The following is a 27,967-nucleotide window of genomic DNA, read 5'->3' on the forward strand; positions in this document are numbered from 1 at the left end:
TTCAATGACCCCATAACTCTCTCCAGTTCAATGTGCCCCATGCCTAAATGTTATGAGCCCCATAGGTGTTCTGGGCTTCTCTCCACAGTGGCTCCCTATTTAAATACATTCTCCAATATTTCCTCATTCTTGCCTTCCTCCCATCCCCAGACACATCCCACTAAGTTACCATTATAAATTATCTGAAAATGAATGAAAATAACACATCTGCTGTACCTTCACTAGCAATGCTATATTAAAATGATCTGGCATGCTTTACAAAAATACTTATGTTAGGTCGAAGTACCAGATATTCCAGATTAGAGGTTCCTTTTGCTCAGACTTTTCATACATTCTATTCTATTTCTCTTAGCCTAAAGTGCATCTCCGTATTTTTTCCAACTCGTGAACTCTTGCCTGTTTGAATATCAGGGAGCGCACAGGAAACTCACAAGAAAGCCTCCACCATTGTTAGAAAAAGCAGTGTGTTTGGAGACAATCCAGTGTACTAGAAGTAACAAGAACTAAAGACAGAAAGACTTGGGCTTGAAAGTCTTTTTTTATATTTTCTCTTCAGGAGACTTGGAACATCTGATTAAACATCCTTTGAGCCTCAGAAAGGTAGATAGGAAATGGAATGTATTAAAACATGTACCATGAAATTGTTGAGAAAATCCAATTAATTGTCACATGTAAATTTATCACCCTTTAGTATATGCTTATTCATTCCCTCATAATTTTATACTATTTGTTTCATTCCTCCACTCTGTTAACACAATTTATTTGACTATGCCCTTCCAGCTACCTCACCATCGTTAACCAAGGATATTTCTTATTCATCATTGTTTAATGATGGTTTCTTTTGGGAACTCCAGGATTTAATCCAGTTTGTCTTGTTTTCAGTGTCCATGTAAACTGTTACACTTCAGCTACCTTCAGAAAAAAAACATTTTGAGTCCAGACAGTATTGATGAATACTGAATATGTTTGCAGTGAATGGGGAATGAATGATTAGTGGGAAATGTATGTCACATATAGAAGAAACCTACTTCAGAAGGTAGTTTGTAAATGGGTCACTGATAAAGATCTGAGTAACTGTTTCTGGAATTGAAGATACTGAGACAAAATGATAATCACATACTATAATCAGGTTGGAGGGATCAAAGTGTTAGCAAACTAGAGCTGCTCTGCAAAGAGCCTAAAAGCATAAGGCAAAGTTAAAATTTGCCTCTGTGTCAGCAGAACAAAGAACAATGGCCAAAGCACAGATCTCAGCTGTCAGTCGACTCGTTCACCTGGGTGGCATGTGCAGGTCAAAGTACTGTCACTGGTTTCGTCCCTAGCCTTGGTACCACCTATCTGACTTTGGCAGGATTCCACCATATTAAGCACACTTCCAGCAATGATGTGAAGGCCCATGTAATGTTTCCATTTTTTTTTTCCAGGGCAGATAGTTCTGTGATTAGTGAGCAGTAATAAACATTCTCTTTGACAGACAAATCTCTAACCGCAAATGAAGATTTGGTATTTCCCGTTTTGGTATCTTACCAGCTCCTTTTCTCAATAAGTATCCTTGAGGTTGTTTATTTCTATAAAATACAGATTCTGTGCCTATGAAGGTGAGATCCTGATGTTGGGACTAGAGACCTGATCAAAGTGTTGGCTTCTTAAAGTATTAGCTTGACTCACCAACTGACCTCACTTGAAAAAATATATATAAAGAAAATGAAGGCAAGTAAATAATGAAGTTTCTTTTTTACATTTTTTATAACTTTAGTAGTTGAAGTTCCAGGAATAAGATTCAAGACAGATTGACCTTGTATGAAATTCTATTTGCTAATTGAGATATGGCACAAGTGAAACTATTAAGTTTAACAGAACAAATTGTACAGTTGAAGCATTTTTCCTCTATACTTTATTTGGTTATAATAATGCAGCTGTTCTCTAAAGTTAAAGCAATAAAATATATAGTACAATATACCTTTTAATGTTTATATTTTCTTTATTGTTGGTTGTTACATAGCCATTGTTTTTCTTTTGTTGGCTGATATATTGTTTTGAGTTATTTACAATAGAGTATCTACATATTTCACCTTTTCCTAAGATTATATTTCAATGTAATTATCAAATTTAAAGCAGCAATTACCAAAGAAACAAGTACTTGAAACTGCAACAGGAAATTCTGTCAAAGGCACAAGTTCTACAATCCTTGGGCATTACATTGTAGGCCAAAGCTTTTTCAAGAACTAAGTTAAATTCTATCATCACTATTACATTTCAACACCAGTACTGACCTCTCGATAGTCTAAAGTATTCCCCTGACCAAATCCAAATTTTCTTCTGAAAGAATAATTAACACAGTTGATAATCAAGGAACTGTAGAACCCGATCATTTCTTCAAAATATTGGCTTCAATTTACCATGATTGTTTTTCTACACATTCTTTCCTTGTTTGGGATTACATACCATATATTTGCCACACATAAACATGTCTGATTTTACTAAGAGGAAAAAAAACGTTTAAATGCCTAAGACCAGTGGCAGAGGGTGCTGCCTGCGGAGGGAATGTTTATAAGCTTTATGATATTAACTGCAGCACTCAACCTCAGGTAGCATAAAGCATGCAAAAAAGAACTTTCTGTCAGTTTTATTATTTCTAAAAAGCTTCCCCTTGAAGCAGAGGAGTGACCTTGCTCTGCTGAGCTGACATATGCTGCTGGATTAATGGTCGAGCTCTGCTGGAGGGGAGCTCACAGAAACATTACAACCCTAGAAGCTGGGCTGGCGGTGACCATTAATCAGGGGCACCAAAATCATGCATCAAATACATTCATTTAAAAGTAGTAAAAATGACTTAAAAAAACTTTTTGAGAATTAGCTTATTGTTTGTCATTACTTGTGCTCAAGGAGATCACTGTATGACTAAAATATCTCTTGGGGAGACCTTTTAAAAAAAGGTTATTTTTGTATCTAGGAGTCAAGGGAGTGCAGAGGGTATAAACGACTAATGAGAGTTAAACGGAGTTTTTGTTTCAGAGACCTTGATGGCAAAGTTTATTAATGGTTTCTATTTTCTTAGCTTAATTTTCACACCTTTAATTAATCCTGATCTCAAAGTAATAGGTAATTATAAACCTGCCTCTTTGAGATGATTTTATTTTTATAACTGGAATGATAGCATACAGCAGTATTAAATTTTTAAGTCCACATATTCAAGTATCAAAATTATTTCAAAATTAGACTTAAAACTATCAAATATTCTTTCATTATGCTATCCAACAAAATTTTCACGACTTTTTCTCTTTGTTATTGAAAAGAAAAGGCTCATGCCTGCGATCATGAGAGATACTATTGAATTTAACTCAGCTAAAATTACACACATGATATTTACTTTATACTTTATTTATTTTTTTATGTTTATGTACTTTCATTTCAACTTGAAATGCAGAGAGACACAGAGAGATCTTCTATACATTGTTCCACTCCTCAGATGCCTACAACAGCCAGAGCTGGACCAGGACAAAACCAAGAACTCCTCGTGGGTGACAGGAATGTCTTCACTTGATCCATCGTCTGCTGCATATCAGTCATCAGGAAGCTGGAATCAGAAGCAGACTAGAGCCAGGAATTTTAACACTGGATATGGTTATCCCAAGCAGCACTTTTAAACAGTATGTTAAATAAGCCCTGTTCCTGTTTTTAAAAAGCATCCATGGGGCCAGCATTGTGGTATAAAGAAAATCCACTGCCTGATGTGCCAACAGCCATATTGGCTCTAGTTTGAGTCCCAAATGCTACACTTCTGTTATTGTGCCTGCAAAAGCAGTGAGAGAGACCCAGAAGAAGCTCTAGGCTCCTGGTTTTCTAACAGTCCAGCTCTCGCCGTTGTGGTCACTAGGGGAGTGAACCAGTGGTTGGAAACATCTCTATATGTAACTCTGTTTTTTAAGTAAATAATCTTTAAAAAAAGCGATAAATTGAACAGACCTAATTTGTTTATTGTCTTTTAAAATTCTGCTCTTTGGTTAATAATATATAAAATACATATGGTATAGTTTCATGAATCGGTATTACAAACACACGAACTAGACACTTGTTAAGAAGATTGAAACAATTTTGGTTGTTAAGATTATGGCTACTGTAATAAGACATGTTGTAATCAGTATTTCAGTTATATTCTTTCCTAAGTAACAGTTACCACCCTTTTCATGGTATTTTGGCCATATCCTACAGAGGAACGTTGTTTATGCAGAATTATTTGTTTTTAAAGTTTAGCTATAAGATCACGAGAGTTGATAATAGCATAACAGTTAAATATGACATATTTGCTGATGAGTAAAAAAATCAAATATACAATGGAAGGTTGATATCTATATTTATGGATAAATACTGTTTGTAATTAAAATGTGAATCATTCATTCTTGATATAGACTTCCCTATAACAAGGCAGCTAAGAAAAAAATCAGTAATGTTAATTGTGCTCAAAGAAACTACTTATCAGAGTAGAAATGGCAAATGCACTAAACATATACCATATGTTTATGGTATATGTACCTTCCCCCAGATATCCACACTACTGTGTAATTGTAGTAGAGATCATAAATTATTATCATTAACTCTAAGGCTGAAAGCACCTTCAGAATTTTTCTCAACACATCTCTCCATGGAGTCTTTTTCCATTCTAGAGCAAGAATTAAAAACTTCCTGTCAACTCTTTTTTAGTTATAGTGAAATGCATCTCTATCTAATACAGAATATTTTTTCTAGTGATAATTGTTATGTTCACCAGAAACTGTATTTCACTCCCTCTAAAGTTTGGAATAGACTTATTTTAGACATTAGATTTTTTCTTAAACTAATGATCCCTTTGTGTATGTTTATAGTGGTTGTTCACTAACAATCAACATTTTTGAATTTTGTGAGTTTTAAAGATTATTTCAGTCAAATATTATGACTAAAATTTCATAACTCATTTTTAAAGAAGGCTAAGCAACTTGAAAGTGTACTGATTTCAGGTAATATCACTTCCAAAATTGGTGATCATTTTATCAAACATTCAATATAGTTAGATAAGGCATAGACAGAAAAAATGACATTAATGAGCTGAGTGGTCAGTACAAACAACATTTGTAAATAAGTAACTGACATTTTCAATGCATCTTAATTTCACTTATTTTGCGTGTACATAAAATCTTCTTAATAGAATGGCTTCCAACCAATGAACCAATAATCAATGAGACTGCTTATGATCTACATCAAAGAACTGAAAAGCCCCATATGCTTTTAATATCCTGTGTTATTCCGTATGGGTCGGAACAGCAGAGAAATCTTCCACCTTCTTAGAGTGTGTGAGGAAGATCAAGCTTGTAACAGATAACTTACAGACAGCAGACGCGAATCTGCATTAGACATTAGCAAAAAGTATATAAAGACATACAGTGGGATTCAAGAGTGATCCTGACAGCCTCTTAACAGGAGGTCATATACACATGGAAGGGACCCCAGATTGGAGAAGAAGGACAGGAGGAGGCCTTTATCCCAACCCTGAAGACTCCCAGATCCTCACCAAGGACTCAGTATGGGCACCAAGGGCTATATCCCAACTGCCAAGGAGACTACGGGGAATTGGAGTGCCCTTGTAGTCCGAGAACTCTGAGGTCATCCATTCCCTATCAGATCTCCCACATGGGATGCAAGAAGGCAAGATTCTTCCTCACAGGACCTAATGTCATCGGAACAACAGCCAGGAGCCCTGAGTGGTCCTCAGAAACTGAAGAACAGTAAACTTCTCCCGGGACTTGGGAGAGGAGCTCTCTGGTCCTTACTTAGTTCCAACTTTGGATCCCCGCCTGCTCTGGCAGTGACCATCAGGGTCGGTCCGGAGCCCACCACCCAAAAAATTAGATCAGATAGATAGAGACCAATAAGGAAAGTTTAGAACAGAAAGAAAACGGTCAGCTTGGACTCCCATATACCTTACTAGGTAGGACACAAAGATCAGTTACTCCTCACTAAGATCTTGAAGATTTCTCTGCACACCCCTCCTAAAACTGTTCTACTTCTCAATTGCTAATACATGGCATGTTTGAGTTATAAGCCTGTTTGGACTAGCCTAAAATTTGCTAAGTTCAGTAGAAATCATGCTTAAATACTATAAGTTGCTAAATATAAAAACGAAAACAGACACGATACAGCTGAATAGTACCCTATAGCCTTTTAAGGTGTGTATCAGCTGGTTGTGTATAAACTAAAATGGAAATGTCAATGTAGTAGTCAAAAGATGTGGTTAAGAACTTGCAATTTCTAACATATTGGTCATTCAATACCATGTCAATTAACTTCATGATGTTGTAAATTGATACTGAAGTTGTGTATGGCTTTTCATTGGAGGGGATGATAGTCCCCCAGCTTTGCTTTCAGACCAGTGATGGCCTCCCAATCAAACTGTTGAATTTATCTGGATAATAAGATGCTGGACTTTCTGCATGGCCCATGCCTGCAATGAAGGAATGGTTATGAATTGTACTACTACAACAATATGGAGGAATTCAATAAGGGGGAAGGGCTTTTTGGAGGGGTTGGGGGAATCCCATAGCCTATGAAACTGTGTCAGAAAATGAATTTTAAATATGAACTTTTAATTCATTAAAAGAAAATAGAATGGCTTCCATAGTTGCATACATTTTATTTCAACATATCTCTGTTTAATTCTTATGAATTGAAATTATTTACTAAATGACACCAACAGAATGTAAATTGTTCCAGGCTAGATTCTTTTCTAATTCATACAGTCTTTTCTCTCAGTACAAAATTTAATGTGTTTAAGCTGGATTATGTAATGGTCTGTAGTTAACACCAGCAAGTTATTTTCACTGATTGTAATGTGATTAAATTGTAATTTGCATTTAAGGAACCGTAAAATGTGTAATTTTGACATTTAACCGGAATAGCAAAGTGATTCTTGTCATCTGCTATGCTTTTTCCCCAACCAAATTATTGTAGAATTTTTTATTTCTATAGGTGCTACCACCTTTACTTTGAGGGGCAATCAGTATACACTAAAATGACATCAGTAAATGGTTTCATAGGATTTGATCTTGACCTTGAAGAATGGACTGAAGATATTTAGGTGGAAGGAAGACTAGCATTCCTTGAAAGCAAAACAGCATGAGCAACAGCGTAGAGACACATAAGAAAGGATCCCTATTGATTTGCAGGGAGTGTCATAAGTTCAGCTCAATCAGATTGACAAGCATTGCTTGATTCTATGGACATCAGCAATGAGTCACACAGTGAATTTCAGCATTATCTTATTGGACAAGTAAGAGCCATTTAAGCAATCTAAACCTCACTTCGTTTATTTATAACCCACAACAATCCATTCCAAACTCAAACTGCGCTTATTTAAAGTATGAAAAAATAAATAGCTTGGCACAGTGCTTAGCACACAGATGCCCTCAATAACAATCACAATAATGTGGGCCAAACTTTATATTTTGAAAAGAAGAATGCAATAATAAGAATTGGTGCTCTAAAATACATAGCGATATGATAATAGACGATCAAAGAGATAAGAATTTTGGGAAAAGAAGTGAAAGTTATTGCACAGGCTCAGGAACTGGTACATACTTGAGTAGGTATAACAAAAATTGCCTACAGTGAATGTCTGGAGAATGAAAGTTGGAATGTTGGAGGAGTATGTTTTTGTGGCACATTACAATTTGCATTCAATGTTCAAACTCCACAGAGTATTGAGTAAATATAAATCTCTAACAGGGGAAGGGGTGCAGAAGTAGGACCAAACCCACCACTCCCTGGGTAACTAGGACATCTACAGAGAAATCTTGTTGACAGACATGCCTTCCATTATATATCCTATTAGACAGAACAATGGGCTAGAGCAGCTGTAAAAGTGGGCTCTTGGAGATATCTGTAAAGTTCGATAGGGAGTAGCGGCTTGATAAGAACTCCAGAATGTGCACTTGTTTATGGATTTAATAGTAAGGAAGGGAAGGAGCAGAAAGTATGCACAACATTTGTGGCTTTATTTCTGTTCTTAAAGTTATTTCTTATTCATACAGAGTGGAAACTTTCACATATTTCACAATACAGATTTAGAAGCCTAATGATACTTCCTGCCCAACCCTCCTTCTGGCCCACACACCCATCCACCCTCTGATTTCCTTATTGCTTTTTTTTCTGCCTAGTTTTTACAACAGTGAAAACAAGAAGTTAATAAGTTTGCAGTATCATGATCTAAATCATGTTCTTTAGAATTTTCATTTTCAAAGAATTCAAAGAATTATTGATATAAGGGGAATGAACTTTTGCCACATATGATGTCTACCTAAAAAAAAGATATTTGGGATAAGCACAAAAGCATCAATTAATATCTTCTTACAATCAAAATATTGTAACATGATTTCTTTTCTGTCCTGACGTGTAACATGACTTTCAGTCTATGGATGCAAAATAAGTGAAAAAGATTTTTCATAATGTAGAAATAGCAGTGGTTATTTTAAACATTTGAGTCTTGTTTTTTTCACTTACAAGATTTGTTTTGTTACAATTAATAGGCTCATTTGAATAACTAGGTTATGGTCATTCCGTGTTGATTTCTCCTTAACGCTTAGTTTCTTCTTTTGGGTAATCTTTAAGACAGATTTAATTTACAGTACCATTTTACAGACATATCAACTTCTGAAAATTTTACAGATATATCAGTTCTACTGTAGAAATACTGACAAGATAAAAAATACAAAAATGATGAAGTCTGAATCCAAACTTCCTCTTAGGTATTTTGCAACTGACAGGAAAGATACTGATCCAGAGGAATCAAGGAGACAGGTTTTATTCTTTGAGTTCAGATATATCTTCAAAGCACTTAGAGCATCGGTACAGTCTGTGCTTTGGTTTGTCTTTGTCCAAGGTCAAAGTGGTTGTACAGAAGGCAAAGTTTTGCAATTCTGGGTGTGTTTCAGCATCCAGTCCCCTGATGCCCCACACAATTGTGTTGGCACCACATGACAGTGAAGTGATTTAACACTGAGGCAATCCTAATAGATTATTTTAAGTGACTTTAATTTGCCTTCACACTCTTCAAAAGATCTCAGCACCTGAATTAGTGAGAACAATTAAATCCTCGAATGCCTTTTGGATAAAGGCTGACAAGCTTATTGAGAGTTAGCATTTGATTCTAAACGAATATTCATACAAGAGTGTTCTGGAAGAGAATTCTGATCTTCAACAGTGTATTACTAACCATCGTTCTGTGTGCAATATTTAGAAGACGTGAGAACTCATTGCCAGAGTATGTGCGGTGTTATATTTGCCAGTACATTTCAAAATACTTCAAATGTCTGACTCATATATGCAAATGTTTTCTTTGAAATAAACTGTGAAAATTTTCCACCAGTGCCTTATCCAAAATATTGTCATGCTAAGAATGAGATTTTATTTGGCAACCACAAAGGTTGGTGAGTCTGGTTAAGAATATAAAGGTCAAGTTCTGGTTTTGATGGAACCTTCTTTAGAAAGGAATTTCTAATTCTCCTTCATAATGTTTAGTGCAAGTTGGTCATTATCCTAGCTAAACTAGTTAGTTTCATTCTTTCTGTCAAGCTAATTTTCCAGCAAATTTTTTTTGAAAAAAGAAAAGCATCAAAACTCTCTACTGTGATATGAAGAAGATATATCAGTGGAGAATTTTTAAAAATTTTTTATTTTATTTGTAAGACTTGCTTCCTACAAACATTATTTTCATTGAGGAGAATTAGCTTATGAAATTTCATTCTGCAATAATTGTAACCATTTACGGAAAAATAGATGAAGCCAATCCACTGCCTCTGGCACTGGCATCCCATGAGGGTGCCGGTTCTAGTCCAGGCTGTTCCACTTCATATTCAGTTCCCTGATTATAGCCTGTGAAAGCAGTGGAGAATGATCCAAGTCTTTTGGACCCTGCACCCATGAGGGAGACCCAGGAAAAGCTCCTGCTCCCTGCTTCATAGCAGCAGCTAGCCATTGCAGCTATCTGGAGAATGAACTAGTGGATATAAAATCTCTATCTCTGTGTCTCTTGCTGTCTGTAACTCTGAATTTCAAATAAAATACATGGATCTTAAAAAAAAACCCCTAGAAATGTGGCCTGATTAACAAAAACAAAAAGAATCCTAGACTCTTCTCTATTAGCTCTTGTATTTGTCAGGCAACACAGGTATCCATATGTATTCAAACATCCTGAATTACTCTTAGCATTGCTTTTGTGGCAGCCTAGTGCACTTTGTAGAAAAAAGGAGAGCTGAAGCATGTGATTGCAGGTGGACTTCCAAAGCACAATCCAAATACATTCACATGAGGAAAGTTGTACTAAAGTAAACTTTAGCATGAAACTTCATTTTCTCCTCTAATGCCTATACATCAAAGTAACTATAGTGTGAACAATATGGTATTTGTATAAATTGGTTCCCTAGCTAAAGCATGTGATCATTTCTGTTTTTTAACTGTTATATAGGAATGTATCCATCCACCTATCTAGGTAAGTAGATGAATAGAAAGATAGATAGATACAGTCTACCATTACATTATAGATATTTTTAAGCTTATGAGAAAGTAGAAAGTAGTAATATCTTTCCCATATACCTATCACCTATTTAATAGTTAAGTAATGGCATTTTGTGTTTTTCCTTTATGCCTGCACCATCCCTGACCCTCACTAGAATATTTTGCATTAAAAACAACAAGAATTCCCTAATCCATGGTCTTCAAGTAGCTAGTCATTATCAAAATGCCTCAACCATCTCTGGATATTTTTGGTATGATAATTGACTTGATTAATATTTAAACAAAATTCATTTGATTGATATGATTCTAAAACACTCTCAACATGTACTTTTTTTTGTCTCTTGTTTCTTCCTATTTGTTACTTGGAAAAACCAGTTGTTTGTTCTGTAGTTTCTTGTTGTCTAAAACTTTTTTAAAAAAAGATTTCTTTTGTTTGTTTGAAAAGCGGAACTGCAGACAGAGAAAGAGAGAGAGAGGTCTTCCATCTGCTGGCTTCTTCCCCAAGTGGCTGCCCCAGGGTTGGATCATGCTACGTCAGGAGCCAGGAACTTCTTCCTGCTCTCTGATTGGGTGCAGAGACCCAAGCACTTGGCCCATCCTCTGCTGCTTTTCCAGGTGTATTAGCATGGAATTGGATCAGAACTGCAACAGCCTGAACTTCAACTAATGCTCATATGAAATGCTGGCACTGCAAGCGATGTCTTAACCTGTCAGATGTGATGATGGCCCTCAGAATGTTTTCTCATTTATCTTGCTCATCTATCCTTACTTTCTGGAATCTGGCAATTAGATAAAGAAATTTGGTATAATTTATTCCTCCCCTCTCCTTATCCTCTCTCAACTTCCCTCCCCTCATCTCCCATCCCATTCCTTCTTTCCTCTAATCCCCCTCCATTCCTTCCTTCCTCTTTTCCTTCAATCCTTAAGAATTAGGAGTATGATATGCATCTATCACAAAGCATATATTCTGTTCTTATTTATTCTTTTTGTGATTTTAAGCATCCATTGATGAATATTGTCTGAATCCAATATTGTGTTTGAGTGCTTTCAAACGATAACTTCATAATTGCATTATCCTTAGTTTATTCATGATAGTACATACTTATTTCTCATTAAAAAATCAGATTAACATTTGTTTTCTACTGTATTAAACAATTTTCATATATAACTAATTTTTAAGGTAAACATTGATTTTAACTATTTTGAACTTACAAATTTTTATAATTTATATATATCATTTTTAATGAATTGCAATAATTGTACTTGTTAATAATAACGGCCTTTGTCTATAATATACCCTAGTAAGAATATTAGCAATATGATTTTTGAGTTGTTTTCAAAATATGCTTATTTAATGATGTGGCAAAATTTCTAGGAACATTTTGTATATTTCCTCTCCTAGCCCTAAGTGGAGAACAGATGTATTCCAATATTAATGTGTTTAGGATCTATGATGAGCATCAGGAGTGCAACACTCATTGTTATCATTGTTTTAGAACTCTTCAGTAGCAATATTTTTAACACAATTTTAGGATTACCAAATGCAAAATCATCAATATACAGACACAATCTGATTTATTAAGGATCACAATCTCTGAAGCTGACTCTCCTCTTATATGACTCACCTTTTCAATAGAAAACTTCACAGGGGTAGAAATCATACATTTGTTCACTGTTCATAGCTCATACTAGATATTAGTCCCTTTTCATCATTAGCCATAACCTAAACACTACTAAATCATCTAAGAAAGTCTTGGACTTTATGACTTAAGAATAATAAAAAATTTAATTGTACTTTTAAAAACTTCGATTTGCGGGCCCGGCGGCGTGGCCTAGCGGCTAAAGTCCTCGCCTTGAAAGCCCCGGGATCCCATATGGGCACCGGTTCTGATCCCGGCAGCTCCACTTCCCATCCAGCTCCCTGCTTGTGGCCTGGGAAAGCAGTTGAGGACGGCCCAAAGCCTTGGGACCCTGTACCCGCATGGGAGACCCGGAAGAGGTTCCAGGTTTCCGGCTTTGGATCGGTGCGCACCGGCCCGTTGCAGCTCACTTGGGGAGTGAAACATCGGACGGAAGATCTTCCTCTCTGTCTCTCTTCCTCTGTGTATATCTGGCTGTAATAAAATGAATAAATCTTAAAAAAACTTCGATTTGCTTCTTAAGGGTGTCTCACATGGGCTGATGCATTCCTACATCTTAAAGCAGTTGAGTGATTAGCAATGAGATGACTGACAAAATCCAAAGTAATCATCCTATATCTTTCTTCAACCACACTACTACTAAATCTGCATTTCCTTATTGATACATTAGGGGAGAATAAATTCTAAAGGCTGGTGACTATTGATTACTTAATTGAAGGTGATAGGGCAGAGAAATGCTGAAGTGAGTCTATTCTTATTAGCCCTAGTATAAATCACACTGTAATCTAATATTCAATATGTAGAAGGCAGGCTGGATATAGACTATACAATTTTCCTAGGTGTTGTCTCTAATCATTAATAAGAATATTTTAAGCATATAAAAAGGGAACAGATTTCTCTTCATTCATATTGTTTGTAGGTCAATCAGCCAAATTCAACTCTGTCATCTCCTGAGTGATGTTGGCCTCATGGAAATGTTTACTAAGTAAGCTGTAGTGAGTAATGCTCTGTGAGGTCACAGGGTTAGGAAGCACTGAAAGAAAAGATTTGGTGTTTTCCAGCGTGGTTCTCCATTTCAGCCCTCCTCTTCCTCTTCTTCCACAAGCTGAAGGGTTTATTCAGTAGAGGTGGCAAGTCAGCAAAAGGCATTAATTTGGTCTAACACAGCCACAGTCCTTGAGGCAATACTCCATGTCACTCATCTATCAGACTAACTCCTTGTCACATGTCAGAATCTTTTTATTTCAGCTTCTTTTAAAGGGAAACCAGGGAATTTAAAGATAGTTCGTGGGAAGACATGAGTACAGGAGTTCTTTTATAGCCTAAGAATTTTTGAAACTGACTTTAACTGAAATGTGCTTTGATTTCTGAAAGTACAAAATAACGTTTTACAGATTACTAAACCCTGTTCTACATTTTTTAAGTTACTTGGTTAGTTTTAGTACCACAAGCTTAGTTTTAAAAACATTATTAACTTGGTATATGAAACACAAAGTTTGAAGCATATGAAGACATCTTCCTGAGATTTATGAATACACAAAGAACATTTTAGGCTTTCATCTTCTCAATAGTGTGTACAATTAAATAAAATGAGGAAAGAGCTTTGTTTCAACTCAATTGCTAATGAATTTGGAAAAAATTATTTAAGCACATTTTTTGCTTTGTAGCATATCAAGAATTATTTGTAATTATGTGCCTAGAATCAGTTGTGTTAGAATAATAATTTAGCTTCATAAGCAAAAAGAATCCAGGAAAACAAATCATCTTCTAAGAACAAATTGAGCTATTTCTCAAAACCAGCAAATACTATTAAATCAGAGTCTCACTGTAATTCAATTTTAGGTGTAGAAAATTTCAGTTTTACTCAGAATCATAAACTCTGCACAACTAAATGTTGTTTTCAATTTCAATAAGCCCACTGTGTGCATTCCCTAACACTTTCAGAGAGTCTCAAAGTATCAAGAGTAACAGATTTATTGTATGTTCTTCTTCTTTTTTTTTTTTTAACAAACATGTCTCTATGAGGCATAAAGAGGAGTCTACTCAGATGCCTGCTTTTTGTTTTACTGTTGTTCTTTGTGTTTGGGGTGGTGGGTTAGCACTATTTGCATTGCATTCAGCAATTGAAATGGTAATTAGCTCATTTCAAGAATTCTGAATGTAGAATTGTCTTTGTAAAAATGGAAAATTGTAGATGCTAGTTCCTTATTGATGTATAGTGTACAAAGATTTTCTCCCATTCCGTTGGTTGCTTCCTCACATTTTTGCTTGTGGAGTTTCTATTCTGTTCCACTGATCTCTTCTTTTCTCTGTTTCTGTACCAGTTCCACACTGTCTTAATGAACACTGCCCAGTACTATTTTCTATATTCTTGTTGTTGATTTTCTTTTATGGCTTTTCATTTAAGGGGATGTAAAGTAACTGTGTAATAAAGACTGTCATATCCAGATGTGAAGATACAATGCAGTATGTCTCTACTTCCAGATCAAAGATGGACTCCAATGTAACTGTTGGATATATTTTGACAAAGGGATAATACCGTTTTAATAAGATGGGGGAAATCAGTTGAGGGAGAGGGGTTTTGGATAGGGAGAAAGGGAAATGCCAGAGCCTATGGAACTGTATCATCACATAAGATAATTTTTAAGAGAAACTATTTTTTAAAAAGTTGCGAATACGGGGGTTGCACACACACACACACAGAGAGAGAGAGAGAGAGAGAGAGAGAGAGAGAGAGAGAGAGAGAGCGAGAGACGCTCCACTCTTTGGTTCTCTCCCCAGATTGCCACAATGGCCTGGGCTGGGTCAGGTCTAAGCCAGAAGCCAGGAGCTTCACCTGGGTCTGTCATATTAGTGGTAGGGACCCAAACACTTGTGTTTTTTTAATTGCTGTTCCCAGGCCATTATCAAGGGGTTGAATCAGAAGTGGACTAAGTGGGACACAACTGTACCCTTATGGAATGCCAGTGTTGGTGATGGCTTTGCTTACTACAACACAATGCAAATCCCTATATTTGGCTTTTAAAATTTTACAAATAATAATTTTCCATTTATCACTTACTTTAAATTCTAATTATTGCATATTTCATTGAATATGAGCTTTATGTTATGAAGCTTAATTTATTTTAAGATTTCTTCTTATTAAGTAGGTAGATCAGAATTACGGGAGTGATGGACAGGAAATCCTTCATCTGCTGGATCACTCCCCAAATGGCTGTATTGGAAAGGTGGGCAGTTTGGAGCCGGAGCTTCTTTCAGGTCTCCCACACACCCATGTGCAGGGTCCCAAGGCTTTGAGCCATGCTCTACTATTTTCCCAGGCTATGAGAAATGAGCTGAATTGGAACTGGAGCAGCTAAGGCATGAACCAGTGTCCATATGGGACACATCACATGTGGGTTCTTCTGTGTCTCTCTTAGGTACTCATCTTCAGATCCAGCTGCCTGTTGGTGGATTGGGAGAAAGCAGTACAGGATAGCACAACAGCTTTACCCCCTATAAACAAACTGAAAGACCTGGATTAGACCTCTAGTTCCTGGCTTAGATCTGGAGCAGCATAGGCTGTTGCAGCAATTTGGGGAATGAGTCAGTGGAGGAAGGATTTCTGTTTCGCTGTCTCTCCCTCTCTGTGTAACTCTGTCAGGAAAAATAAATCTTAAAAAAAGACTTGGATTTAAAGCTACCTCCTTTATATAACTTTCATAGAATGTCACAGCCAGAATTAAGCTGTTTTATCTTTTTTTTGATTTTTTCTTTTACTGATACTGGGTTTTATTCAGTTTTTATTTTATTGATATTTTATTGATGTTGGACACTAAACAACATATTTGTTGAAATCCATTTTGTGTATATGTTTCCTTTAGTTCTTCACTAAAGCATCATGGTTTTAAAAAAAATAATAATTGTCTCTGAGATGTTTCATTGGGAGCTATGCCATATACATTTACAAACCACTATCACTTTAAATTCAGTTTAAGAGAAAATGCATGTAAAATTAATCTTGCAAAATAATAAAATAATATAATTTACATTAATTTGAGCACTAATGATGATTATTCAATTGTCATTCCCAAGAGAATAAGGAATACTACAAATTAAAAATGTTTTGACCAAGTTTTTCTTCAAGGTGCTTAATCCTGTAAAAGATATTTTATCAACTGTGTTATGAAAGCCTTAAAAATTTTGTATAATCATTACCTTTGCATTTTCCAGTTGCAAGAGTTTCAAAAACTATATTTGCAAGAGATGCTGGTTATTAGGCTAAAATCTAATAAACTTATTAGTTTCAGCAATTAAAGTCACAAAGTATAAGTTCTCTTTCTTTTTCTTTTCCTGTCTTACAGCGCAGCAGCAGTTTTGGTAATTTTGATCGTTTCCGGAATATTTCTGTATCAAAGCCAACTGATTCTACCGAGGTTAGTATTCTATCCCACTTTTATGAGTTTTGCAAACTCATGAATGCAATATCTGTGTTAAAAGAAGAGTAAGGAAGATCAATACATTTTCAAATCACAGCCTTACATGTATTCTGATGATAAATGATACTTATAATCTGTATCATGCATGGTGTTACTAAGGAGTTGAACAAGATATTTGTTTGGAAAGATAGAATATGAACTTTAAAACAAAATTACAATTCAAACGAAGGGCAATTCCAAATTCCCTGAGTATTTATTCCTGTAACATTGCAAGTATAAATACACTATATAATTTCACATCATTTGCAATTGCTAAACATTAAGAAATGATGGGATGACTTAATTTTAAATGTGTTAGAGTATGACAGCTGAATGTTCCTACACTTCAACTATGTACACTGAAATGTCTCATTAGTAATCATTTCTACATATGTCTGTAAAATACAGTTTAAAAGTAGCTCAAGAACAACTTCCTGTACAATTGAGGTTGCATAATAACAATAGAAATACTAATAACAATATCAAGATTTAATTGATCATTTACCATGAAGCAACACAGTTTTAAACATTTTGCCTACCTGTGCCATAGAATCAATTTCCATTTCTATATTGAATAAATGTGTTTGTTTCATTGAGTAAAATTAATTCACAGCATTAATAAATGCCAAAGTCAGAATTTAACCTGGTCTCTGACTCCCAGTATTATTCTGTCTCACTATGCAGGAGTCACTCGTATTGAGCAGTTAGTAACAGGTGCAATAGTGCAGAAGACGGATGTATACTGAGAAAACTGATAATGCTGTACTTGTTTATCTCTGCACCTGAGTCAGCTGATAATGGCTTCTTTTTAGTTTGGTGTGTTTTAATCTTATGCTGGTCTTCAGCTGTATTTACCTACATAATTTAAAAATATTTTTACTTCAGTAACAAATATTCTGGGTAAAAACAATGGCACAAAATGGCATTTATTAATATTTAGTAAGTATTTCCTATAGTACATGTTTATGTATATATTCACTTTACACACTTATATGTAATATTTATTTCTTTTACCAATCTATATATATGCTTCTTAATGAGTTTATTATAACCATATGATCTATCAACATCTAGTTAATTGTAAGGAATACCATGTTTTATACACAGTCTCAGAGGGAATGAGGGACGGAGGGGAAGAAGGAGAGAAAGAGAGAAAGAGAGAATTTATATAATTGTACAACTTTGCCTAATCACACACAACTACTTTCTACTGATGTTTAGTTTGTAATTTTAGAGTTAACCTATAAAAGCATGTCAGGATCAATCAGGTTCGTTACATGATGATTTAGCAATTTGTGAAATTTTAAGGAACCTAATAAATTAGTTTTCACATTTTACAAAAATGTAGCAATCATTTGTCATTTAGCACACTTCCATTGCAGGCTAGGATTTCCAATGGGCACTCAGGAAGATTTGTTGTAATAATGGGTGACAATTCTTTCAAAGCCAGAATAGAAGAGTAGACAGTTCTTAGATAACACCATGACTAATAATTATCTCATTTAAAATGTGCAATAAGCTTTATAAGGCAGCATAGTAAAATGTCAAACTCCAAAATCTGCAGGCACAGTTTCTTTGATTCCTCTGTTAATAATCATAGAAAACGCTGCAAAATATTTGTGATACTTAATTTAAAACTTAGGCAATATTACACAGAATACAAGAGACTTTATTTTTCCTACTTAGTAATATAACTACAATAAGGACGAGAAAAGTTTAAGTAGAGGGAAGAGAAAAGAGAAAAAGGCTCACTCTAAAATTTTAATGTGCTTCCAAATTGTATTTTATGCAGGGTTTTTGAATTAAGCAAAGAGTCTTTGCCTTTATAACCTTGAATGCAGAAATTAATAAAGTGCAATGAGGGCTTAAATTGGCTGTCCACTCATATTTGTCATAGGCAATTTGGGGTAAGATATGAGGCAAAACATAATATTGATTAATAATGATATTAACTATGTGGCCAAACTTCCATATTAAAATATGCAAGTTCACAAAGGAGAAGTTTCTTATCATTTTTTATATTCAGAGAAATCTTAGCTGCTTCCTAACAGGAATGGTGAGCAGCACTAAACCGTATAACTCTGCAGGGTGCCTTCTTAAACGTCTGAAGTACTAAGGATGTGTAACTCAATTATGTTTTCCAAGGAAAAAACTCCACCGCAAAGTTCAGTAGAAAAAGTTTCATTTACTTAAAAAAGATACTTTTAGTTATGTGACTGACCCTATTCTAAGCAATCAGGACCGAAAGAGAGAGAGAGAGAGAGAGAGAGAGAGAGAGAGAGAGACAAAGTCTCTAATCTCTTGGATGATGCATTCTGCGAAATTCAGAGGGTAATTAAATTTGCAAGCTGAAGGAAATCTAAAAATCGCCTGACACAAGACAAAAATTGTACTCAAGTGTTGTGCTGTTATTTGGTTTGGGGACCCACAACTGGGGACAACTTCCAGGGAAACAAAGGGAAATCTTAGATGTAGCTCAAGATGAAGTAGTGGAGATAGCCATTGCTTAGTTTATATTCTATTTAATATCCAGTATCAGAATCCTATTGTCAAGATACAGTAAACAGTTTCATTGTAAGTCCATCTTTGTCTGGAAGTAGAAATGCATACCACACTACATCCTCACATCTGGATGTTAGTCTCAATTTCGCAGCTACTGTACATCTCCTTAAATGAAAAGTCATTACTCAAATCATTGTCTATGCCCGCAATGATGGACATATGACTGAATATGAAGAACTATATGTTAGTAATGATATAGAGGAACTTAGGGGGAGGGAACTGGGGAGAGGATAAGGGAATATGAAACTGTATTATAAAATAATAAGAATAATAATAAAATGTTTATAAAAAAAGAAAGAAAATAAAAAAATATCCAATATCAATCACAGATATTAATTAAATCACTTGAAGTTTAAAATTAAATTATATTCTTCTGGGCTATGAATGCTATGTTTTATTTTGATTTATATGGGGAGTTACTACTTTATCAAAATCCCAAATAAGAAATTTTTAGTAGTTACAGCACATGACTTACATTAAGGGTTCTTTACTCATTAATAGAATTAGTTCATATTTACTGTTGCTTAACAATACGCACAATTTTATCATCCATCACTAAAATTGCAAATTCTCAATTGATTTAATTAATGCTGAAAAATCTGAAAGATAACATTTGAAATCTTACTTGAAACAAGAGGATATTTTGGTGCTTTTTTAGTACTGAAAGTTGTCTTTCTCTGAAAAATATATCTCCCAATTGTGTACATAATCACTTATTATCATAAGTTTTACTTCAATTCTGTGCATGTTTAAAGCATTATGGAAAACAGCAATTCTTCAATGTAGCTGTTAAAAAAATAACCTATATTCTCTACAAGAATTTCTGATGTGGAACTCAAATGGTTTAGTGCCCAAATCAAATTTTCTGAGTTTGTATCACACGTAACTTCAAAGATCCACGTTATGTATATTATGTGATTGAAATGTTGAAGATTTCTTAAAAGTATTAAATGTCCATAAACTTGGAATCTGCTTGCTAACAATACTTCACATCATTGGTTTTTCTTATTTCTTTGTTTTGCTTTCATAAATAATCCTACACCAGAAACATGAAGGAGAACCCATTAACGAAAATGGAGAACAACATAAAGCTTCAACTAATGGAGGGGGTTTGAGTAAGAAAATGAGAAATATTTCATGGACAATGAAGAAAAAAGTTGGTAAAAAATACATCAAAGCTCTTTCTGAGGAAAAGGTTAGTAGAATATTCTTGTCATTCGCATTAATTTTGCTATTTTTTCTGTAATATTCAATAGATTTTTGTTCTGTTGAAAAGTACTCAAATATCGTAGAAAATATCGAGACATTTATATTCTCCTGGAGTCATAATGGCCAGTAGTTGGATAGAAGAAGTTGTTATTACTCTATGATAGAAGAAACCAAGGCTCAGAATGGTCACACACTTGCACATGAACACACAGCTAGAACAATCTGTCAGCTGTGTGTGATAACATCAGCACTTCATTCTTTTTATTGACAAATAAGCATCTATTTTATATAAAGTATTTTTTACCCCATCATCAAGTGATGTAAACTTAAATTGACTCTACTTTTTGGCTTTTTATGAATAATGTTGACATAAAAGTTTGCTTGACATATCTTTTGTGTGGAAATATTTCTACAATTCTCTTAGCTAGGTAACGTTTGCATCTGGTTTCCCAAGGCAGATCCATCTTGGTGCTTTAACACCAGCAGCTAAAGAGGCTTCAGATTTCTCAGCATCTTTGCCAATACTTGTTTTGTCCTTTTTTAGTGCCAGCCATGCCACTGGGTGTGAAATGGAATTTCATTTTTGTTATGATATACATTTTCCTAATGACTACTGAGATTAAAAATTGTTACATGCTCATCAACCATTTTTACAAGTATTTAAAGAAATGTGTATTCATATCCTTTGCTTATTTCTAATTGTTTTTGTCATTTTATTGTTGTTTCTTTTTAACATTTTTAATTATATTCTGCAGAATCCTCGATAAGATATATAGAACATGATATGGTTTAGTTTGCCCATACAGTGGATTGCATTTTCACTTTCTTGGTGGTGTTACATATAGCAGAAATGCTCATAATTTTATTATAATCCAATTTACCTATTTTTTCTTTTATTAGTTGTGTTTCTTATACCATATTTAAAAAGCATTGCCTAGCCCAACACCATAAGGTTTGCATTAAGATATTCTTCTAAGTTTTATTGCCTTAGCACTTAAAATTTGGAGTATTATCTATGTTGAGTTAATTTTACTAAATGGTGTTAAGTATCCAGCTTCATTGTGGGCCTGAAAGTTTATGCAGTCATCCCAACATAATTTGTTGAAAAGACTATTACTTCACTACTATATTATCTCAGCATGACTTGTTGAGAATCAATGGACCAGAACTCTAGGATCATAAATGTATGGATTCTAATACCTGGATTTATTTATGGGTCCCATAACTATTCCATTGACTTATGCCCACCTTTCTTTTAACCCCATTTCTACAGTGCTTCTATTCTTAGTACACCACAAAAGCAGTATTGCTTTCAATTGTGAAATCTGTGGCTTTAATACAGATGATATCCTTACACCTAAAACATTTCTTAATTTCTCAGACTGGGATTTCTCTCATCTTTTCTTCTTCCTGAAAGCTTCCTTTCATAATTTCACTTTCCTTGCAATGTCTTTGGAAAGCATATCTACTTTATGCTTGGTTCTGGACATACTACTCAACGTACCCTCTCCTCTTAAGTGATATCAACCAATCTCATGATTGTAGTTTCACAATTATACCTCTATGATGTATTCATTTATCTGATAAACTTACCTGATAGAATATCTTACACATCCAATAAATACCTAAAACCTAATATATCTAACCTGAAATATTGATTTTCCATACCTCTAGTACAAATATATATACATTTCTGCCTCATATTTAATGTTATAATATACAACAGTGTCATAATTATAAATGTGAGAAAGGATATTCTAAAATTCTTCTCATCTTTTTCCATACAAAATCATCAGCATAAAATTTTTTATTGCAAAACATATCTGTAATTTCCCCATATAAATTGTTTCTTCTTTAGACTAAGAAATCGAACTTCTACCTAAATTGTTATAATAATTACCCATTTGCTTTTTTCAACCCCTTCCCTGATAAAATTCGCCTTTTCATAAAAGCTAGAAAGAAATATGAAAAAGGGAAACAAGGACATATAATTAACCTTTCCAGTTCACTTATAGTGTTTTCAGACTAGTCCTCTGAGAAGCCCACTTCACGAAGAGGGAGATACTAAACATTTATTGAAGTAAATTTTTGTTAAGGATAAGGATGAGAAAGAAGACAATGTATAGTGTGATTTTTCAAGCTGGAATGCAATTTGACATCTATAAAAGTAAACAGAGAAGCAGGTAGATCTCAAGTTTCAACGAAGTGCTGAGACAAGTTGGCCACTGTAATGGATTCAGATATGCTCCATTATTTTGGTTGTTTTTTTAAAGCACAGCTTCATTGAAAGCATGTGGATGGAGGCAGAGAGGGACTACCTAGTGCTGTAGTAAGAAAGGTTCTGGAGCAAAAGATCCAAGTATGGATTCCACGGCCCCCCACACAAGATCTAATAAAGCTCTTCGTGAGGCAGTTCTATCTGTATTTTTTACTAAACCTGTTCCTACACCCTCTTTTCCCTGCATCAGTGTTACTGTCCCCCTGAACAATCCAAACTAATTCTGAGTTCAGTTAATTTGATTTTGCTGTTTCTTCTGCTTGGACAACTGTGTGTAAAACTTCCCATAAGTAGTATTTTCAAAGTGTTCAGCTTACTCATACACAGCAAAGACCCTACAGCAGAAAGCTTGGCGATTACTTCATCGAAATTAGCCAACCTTCTATAAGCCTGACCCTATTAACCATTTTTCTCACATCACCCATGTCGATTTCCATTGTGGGACTCTTGCGCTTTTTGTTTACAAAACATCCTCCAAAAAACTATAAACCATTCTAGAATGAGCACATTAGTGTGAGGCCACTGTTACCTTGTTGATCATTGTATCTGCAGTTACTTGAGTAGTACTTGGTATTTAGGAAATGTTTTTATAAACTTGTGAGTGACTGAATGGATGAACAGACGGAGGCTAGAAGAGAGCTAAAATCAAATGTATACCATATCTATATTCTGATGTTTTATCAATGTTTAGAAATGCTCAAAAATGAGGAATATTGGATCACAGTCTGATTGATACTAAGAAATGCAGAGTTTTGTCCAAACTATCAAAATATGGAAAACATCTGATATGTTTTCAAGGAAATATAATTTGGTTTTAAATTGTCTCTTTTCTAATTTTGTGCAAGATTTGCTTTTCACTTGACTGGGTGGCAAGCATGTTATGAGATTTGTAAAGCTTCTTAGATAAGCTTCACTTTAGAATTGCTAAGTGTGCATGTTTTATTCATGTATAGTGATCTAGTAGGGTGCAAATAACTGATGTGAAACAACTGTGCATAGTTTACGCTTGTAGTGTCAGATATCAAAGGATTAAAATGGTGGTAAATAGATGACAAGGAGAACATGAAGAAGTAAAATGGCTCTAGGAGATGTCAATAAATCTAACATTTCTGATCAAATAGTCTTGATATGATATTTAACCTAATTTTCTAAGCTAAGCCATTATAATTTCAGTTGAATTCCACAATAAGAAATGTCCTGAATAAGGAATCTGTCCTAGAGTAATATAAAATGCTTTGCTAGAAATTGAATGGAAGATGAATAACTATTACTGTTTCTAGTGTTGTGTTACTAAGTATTTTATTCCCAAAATATGTCTTGTATGTTCGATCAGTGTTCACAGTGCATGGAAATCCACTCATTGCATTTACACTCTGATATGTTTTTGTAAAGGATGAAGAAGAGGGAGATGACATTCTTCCATATCGGAACAGTGATCCCATGATCGGGACCCACACAGAGAAGATCTCCCTTAAAGCCAGTGATTCTTTGGATAGTCTCTACAGTGGTCAGAGTTCATCAAGTAAGGCTAATGATTGAGAAGCAAGACCTTCTATGCCTGAGTTAAATGAATTGAAAACAACATCCTGGCCCCATTAAGAATTATTAATTATATTAGCACTAAGGTTCTAGCTACTTGGTAAGAGGAATGGTGAAAATTTCCGGTAGAAAGAATCTACACGAAGTTATTGTTTACAAGGACACATAATACACCAGAAAGTATTAGGTATTATTTTGAAACTTCTGAGTCTAGAGCCAATAACAAGCAGCATTTTGGGGGATTGCCACCACCCCCAAAAAAATCACAGGTAATTAAATCTCCACATTTAAAATAAAAATGTTACATTGAGGAGAACTAACATTAAGTAAAAAAAAGTTTGAAATTACAGCTCAGTGAAATCTTGTTCTCTCTTTTTATTTTTTTTTTTCACAATACAGATTTATAAGCATAAGGGTTCATTCCTCCTCCATCATTTCTTCCCTCCCTACGATCCCATATATTATTTTCCCCAAGTTATTAAAATAGTATAGTTAAAAATTTCACCATTACAAGCTTCATTTTCTGATATATGAATGTATCATGACATGTCAAATATAGGAAAAGATATGAAGTGCAGTATCATGATGTAAAAGTATATTTACAAGTATTATTGGGAATCTCTCCCTGCCTCTTTATTCTACCCTTCTCTCCTCTCCCTGTCACTCTCTTTATCAACTCTGCTTTATTCTTAAAGTGCTCTGAAGAGTATAGAGCATTTTCATCAATTCTAGCATTTACTTTATAAGCCTTAGCCAGCATTCGTATGTAAAGATTGAAGATATTTGTAAATACCCAAAGGTAGCAATGTGACCAATTAGGTCCCAGAAGCAAATCAGCAAGAAGAAAGAGTAACCATGTATCTCACACCTAGTTTCTTCTATTATTAACAGCTCATATTAACCAATGACCAACACAGATTTCCCTAACAAATATTAACATCTTTCTAAGCAGAAATCCTCATTTACTATTTAGTCACACTTCTTACTACGACATTTGGATGAAACTACTGACACTGCAGGGTGCCTTAGCACTTTTTCTATGTAGACTATTGCATGTCCCTCTAATCTTTGCAGGCCTTTTAAATGTTATTTTTTGCAAAGTTTGTTTTCCATTTCCTTTGAAATCAACTGCTGCTCTTATTTGAAGATAGATCACTAAGGCCAGATGTTTGAAATATCTTGAATTTTATTTCTATTTTCCCATTGGCTGTAGGACTATTGTTTTTTGGAAAAAAAGGCTTATGCAGAAACATTTGCAGGATGTATTTTTGACTGTGTTAAATTCAGATTTTGTTAGTATTCATTTCTGCTGGAAGTTTTAAGATTCTAAATTGTGATGCTGAATGCAAGGAGCATTTAGCTACTAGAATGTGTCATGAAAAGCCCCAGTCAAGGGTAGTCATGGGATGCAGGAGATTTTGGTCCATTTCACTGTTACATTAAGCAACTAAATTTTCACAATCACATGCAACTCACCTTTCCTTTCCATCATTTCACACACAGTATAAGATGTTGCAAAGGCTATTTACCTCATTTCCATATTGTATAGTCGCAAAACCTTCCATTGAGCTGAACACAGCATGTGCATGTTGAAGGAGAGGGTCACATGATGACTGAGCAAGGGGAAGAATCTTTGCTAACTTGAGGAAGGCAGAATTGCACCTTTTTAAATTTTTTATTTTATGACACAATTCCATAGGTTCTGGGATTTCCTTTACCCCCTCCCAAAGTCCCACCTCCCCCAATGATTTCCTCTGTAATTATTACAATGGTATAGTCCTAGTCATAGATCCATCATTCTGCTATTTAAGCGTATCCTGACACTTCAAGTACGGATAATGGCAGGGATTCCAGCATCCTATTTTCCAAGATTTATTTAGCAATTTTCTTGGGAGTCCATCTTTGATTAGGACGTACAAATGCATACTGCATTGTATCTACACATCTGGATGTGACAGTCTATATTACACAATTACTATATGTTCCTTTGCTGCTGTTTTATCCCTTGGGCTTCCAGATGAGAAAGAAAGAAGGTCACAAGGCAAGGATTTGGTTCAGTTTTAAAAGCCTAGCTTTAAGCAATTTCCCTTTAGGGTTCATACATTGGGATACACTCCACCTTTGCCCCAAATTCCTAGGGAAAAGAAGTTGCACCTTTAATACATCAGGTTGCTCCAAGCGGCCTTTGGTACACAGTAGAAGCATGAGGGGGATATTTTTATTAACAGTTTTCATAAGTTTTAGGGATAAGTTTATAAATTGGTATTATCGTGCTTTGGTCATTCTCAATTAACAGCACACAGAGATGTAATTGTTGCTATAATTTTCTTTGTGTCGCTGTAGGAAAATCATTATCTTGATTATGCAGGTTTAAACAAATACCCTCTGCTTCTTTGCAAGTGTGCAAAGTTTACTTCATTGTGTCCTAGATTGGATTACAGAGACTAATTGAAAGGGTGTTCGGGTTAGACATTGGAGAGAGAGTGTCAACATTGGTAGCGAACGGGTCAGAAATGATTCAGGGAGAGAGTTCAATGACAGAGAGTGCTTGGGAGGTGGAAGGAGGGATCCAGCTAACTGTCAGCATTGTTTGTCAATGTCTGGTTTTATCCAGCGGTTGATTCACATGTTAGTGGCCTGCCACAAGAACTGTTATTAACCTGTACTTTCGTTAGGTGGAATAACAACCTGCTCAGATGGTACAAGTAACCGTGATAGCTTCCGATTGGATGATGACAGTCCCTACTCAGGACCATTCTGTGGCCGTGCCCGAGTGCACACGGACTTCACTCCAAGTCCCTATGACACCGACTCCCTCAAAATCAAGGTGAGTGAGCAAGGCTTCTGCCATCCGAAGGGTTTTCCAAGTGTTGACGGTGTGATCCCTTTTAAGAAATACAATGAGAAATGGGGGGAGGGTGTTCCATTCTGAACAGCAAAACTGTAGGAAGAATTTGAACAAAACATGGAAGGTGAGGTAGGGGAAACCTGTATGACCAGGCCGTTAGCATTTTTGCTCTTACAAATACAATACAGGTTCAGAGTCAGAGGATGATGACCAGGAATCGTCTGTCTCTTTCTGAAAGGGGGAAGCGTCTCAAGTTCTGAAAAGACGCAGCTGTCCCCGATGCTTGTTAAAATAAAAATAACAAAGCAAAGAAGGGAATGAGAGAAAATGGAAACATCAGCAAGAGCAGACCCCAAAGTCTTTGGTAAACAGCATTGGTCAAATAACTCTAGGAATTTTTGTATTGGTTGTCATGAGTAACCACAGCTGTTTCTCCCAATGATACTCCTGCCTGAGTTTGTTCTCCTTACTCTCATCTGCTATACTCATTTCCTATTATTAAGTGACACTTAAGGGCCTCATACAATGAGAATGTGCTAATAGCTCACAGTCTCTGTCAGTGATGATATGACTCAGCTGAAGTCTTAAAGGCTGAAATTAAGGTGTCAGCCCAAGCTTCTGGCAGACCTTAGTTTCTTTCTCCCTAGAACACCAGCAGAAGCCTTCTCAGCGACAGATCTGCCAAGAAAGGCTTATTCTACAGCATGATGCTTTGCTCTTTCAAGGCCAAGTGGAAAAAGCTCTGAGGTGTTTCAGTGTATTTTTAAAGGTTCCATCTGATTCAGTCAGCCTCATCCAGCTCATCTTCCTTTTCATGAACTCATAATCCACTCATTTCGTGCATTAATTACCTGTGCAGAAGTCTTTCTGTCATGATCATGAATGTGAAAAT

At 35.3% G+C, this 27,967-nt stretch overlaps 1 protein-coding gene and 1 long non-coding RNA gene across 7 annotated transcripts in view; one reads left to right on the forward strand and one right to left on the reverse strand.

Moving 5' to 3' along the window:
- SAMSN1 (SAM domain, SH3 domain and nuclear localization signals 1) overlaps positions 1-27,967 on the forward strand; it is a 157,662-nt gene that overhangs the window by 109,554 nt on the left and 20,141 nt on the right. For both annotated transcript variants that reach the window (XM_058661756.1, XM_058661755.1), the window contains 4 exons: positions 16,526-16,597; positions 20,247-20,396; positions 24,081-24,210; positions 26,903-27,054. In XM_058661756.1, the coding sequence (XP_058517739.1) occupies positions 16,526-16,597; positions 20,247-20,396; positions 24,081-24,210; positions 26,903-27,054 (504 nt within the window). The remainder of the gene's footprint in view (positions 1-16,525; positions 16,598-20,246; positions 20,397-24,080; positions 24,211-26,902; positions 27,055-27,967) is intronic.
- LOC105942035 (uncharacterized) overlaps positions 1-27,967 on the reverse strand; it is a 197,751-nt gene that overhangs the window by 77,347 nt on the left and 92,437 nt on the right. The window lies entirely within an intron of this gene.

The sequence above is a fragment of the Ochotona princeps genome, chromosome 3 (assembly GCF_030435755.1).
Source record: "Ochotona princeps isolate mOchPri1 chromosome 3, mOchPri1.hap1, whole genome shotgun sequence".
Lineage (NCBI taxonomy): Eukaryota > Metazoa > Chordata > Mammalia > Lagomorpha > Ochotonidae > Ochotona > Ochotona princeps.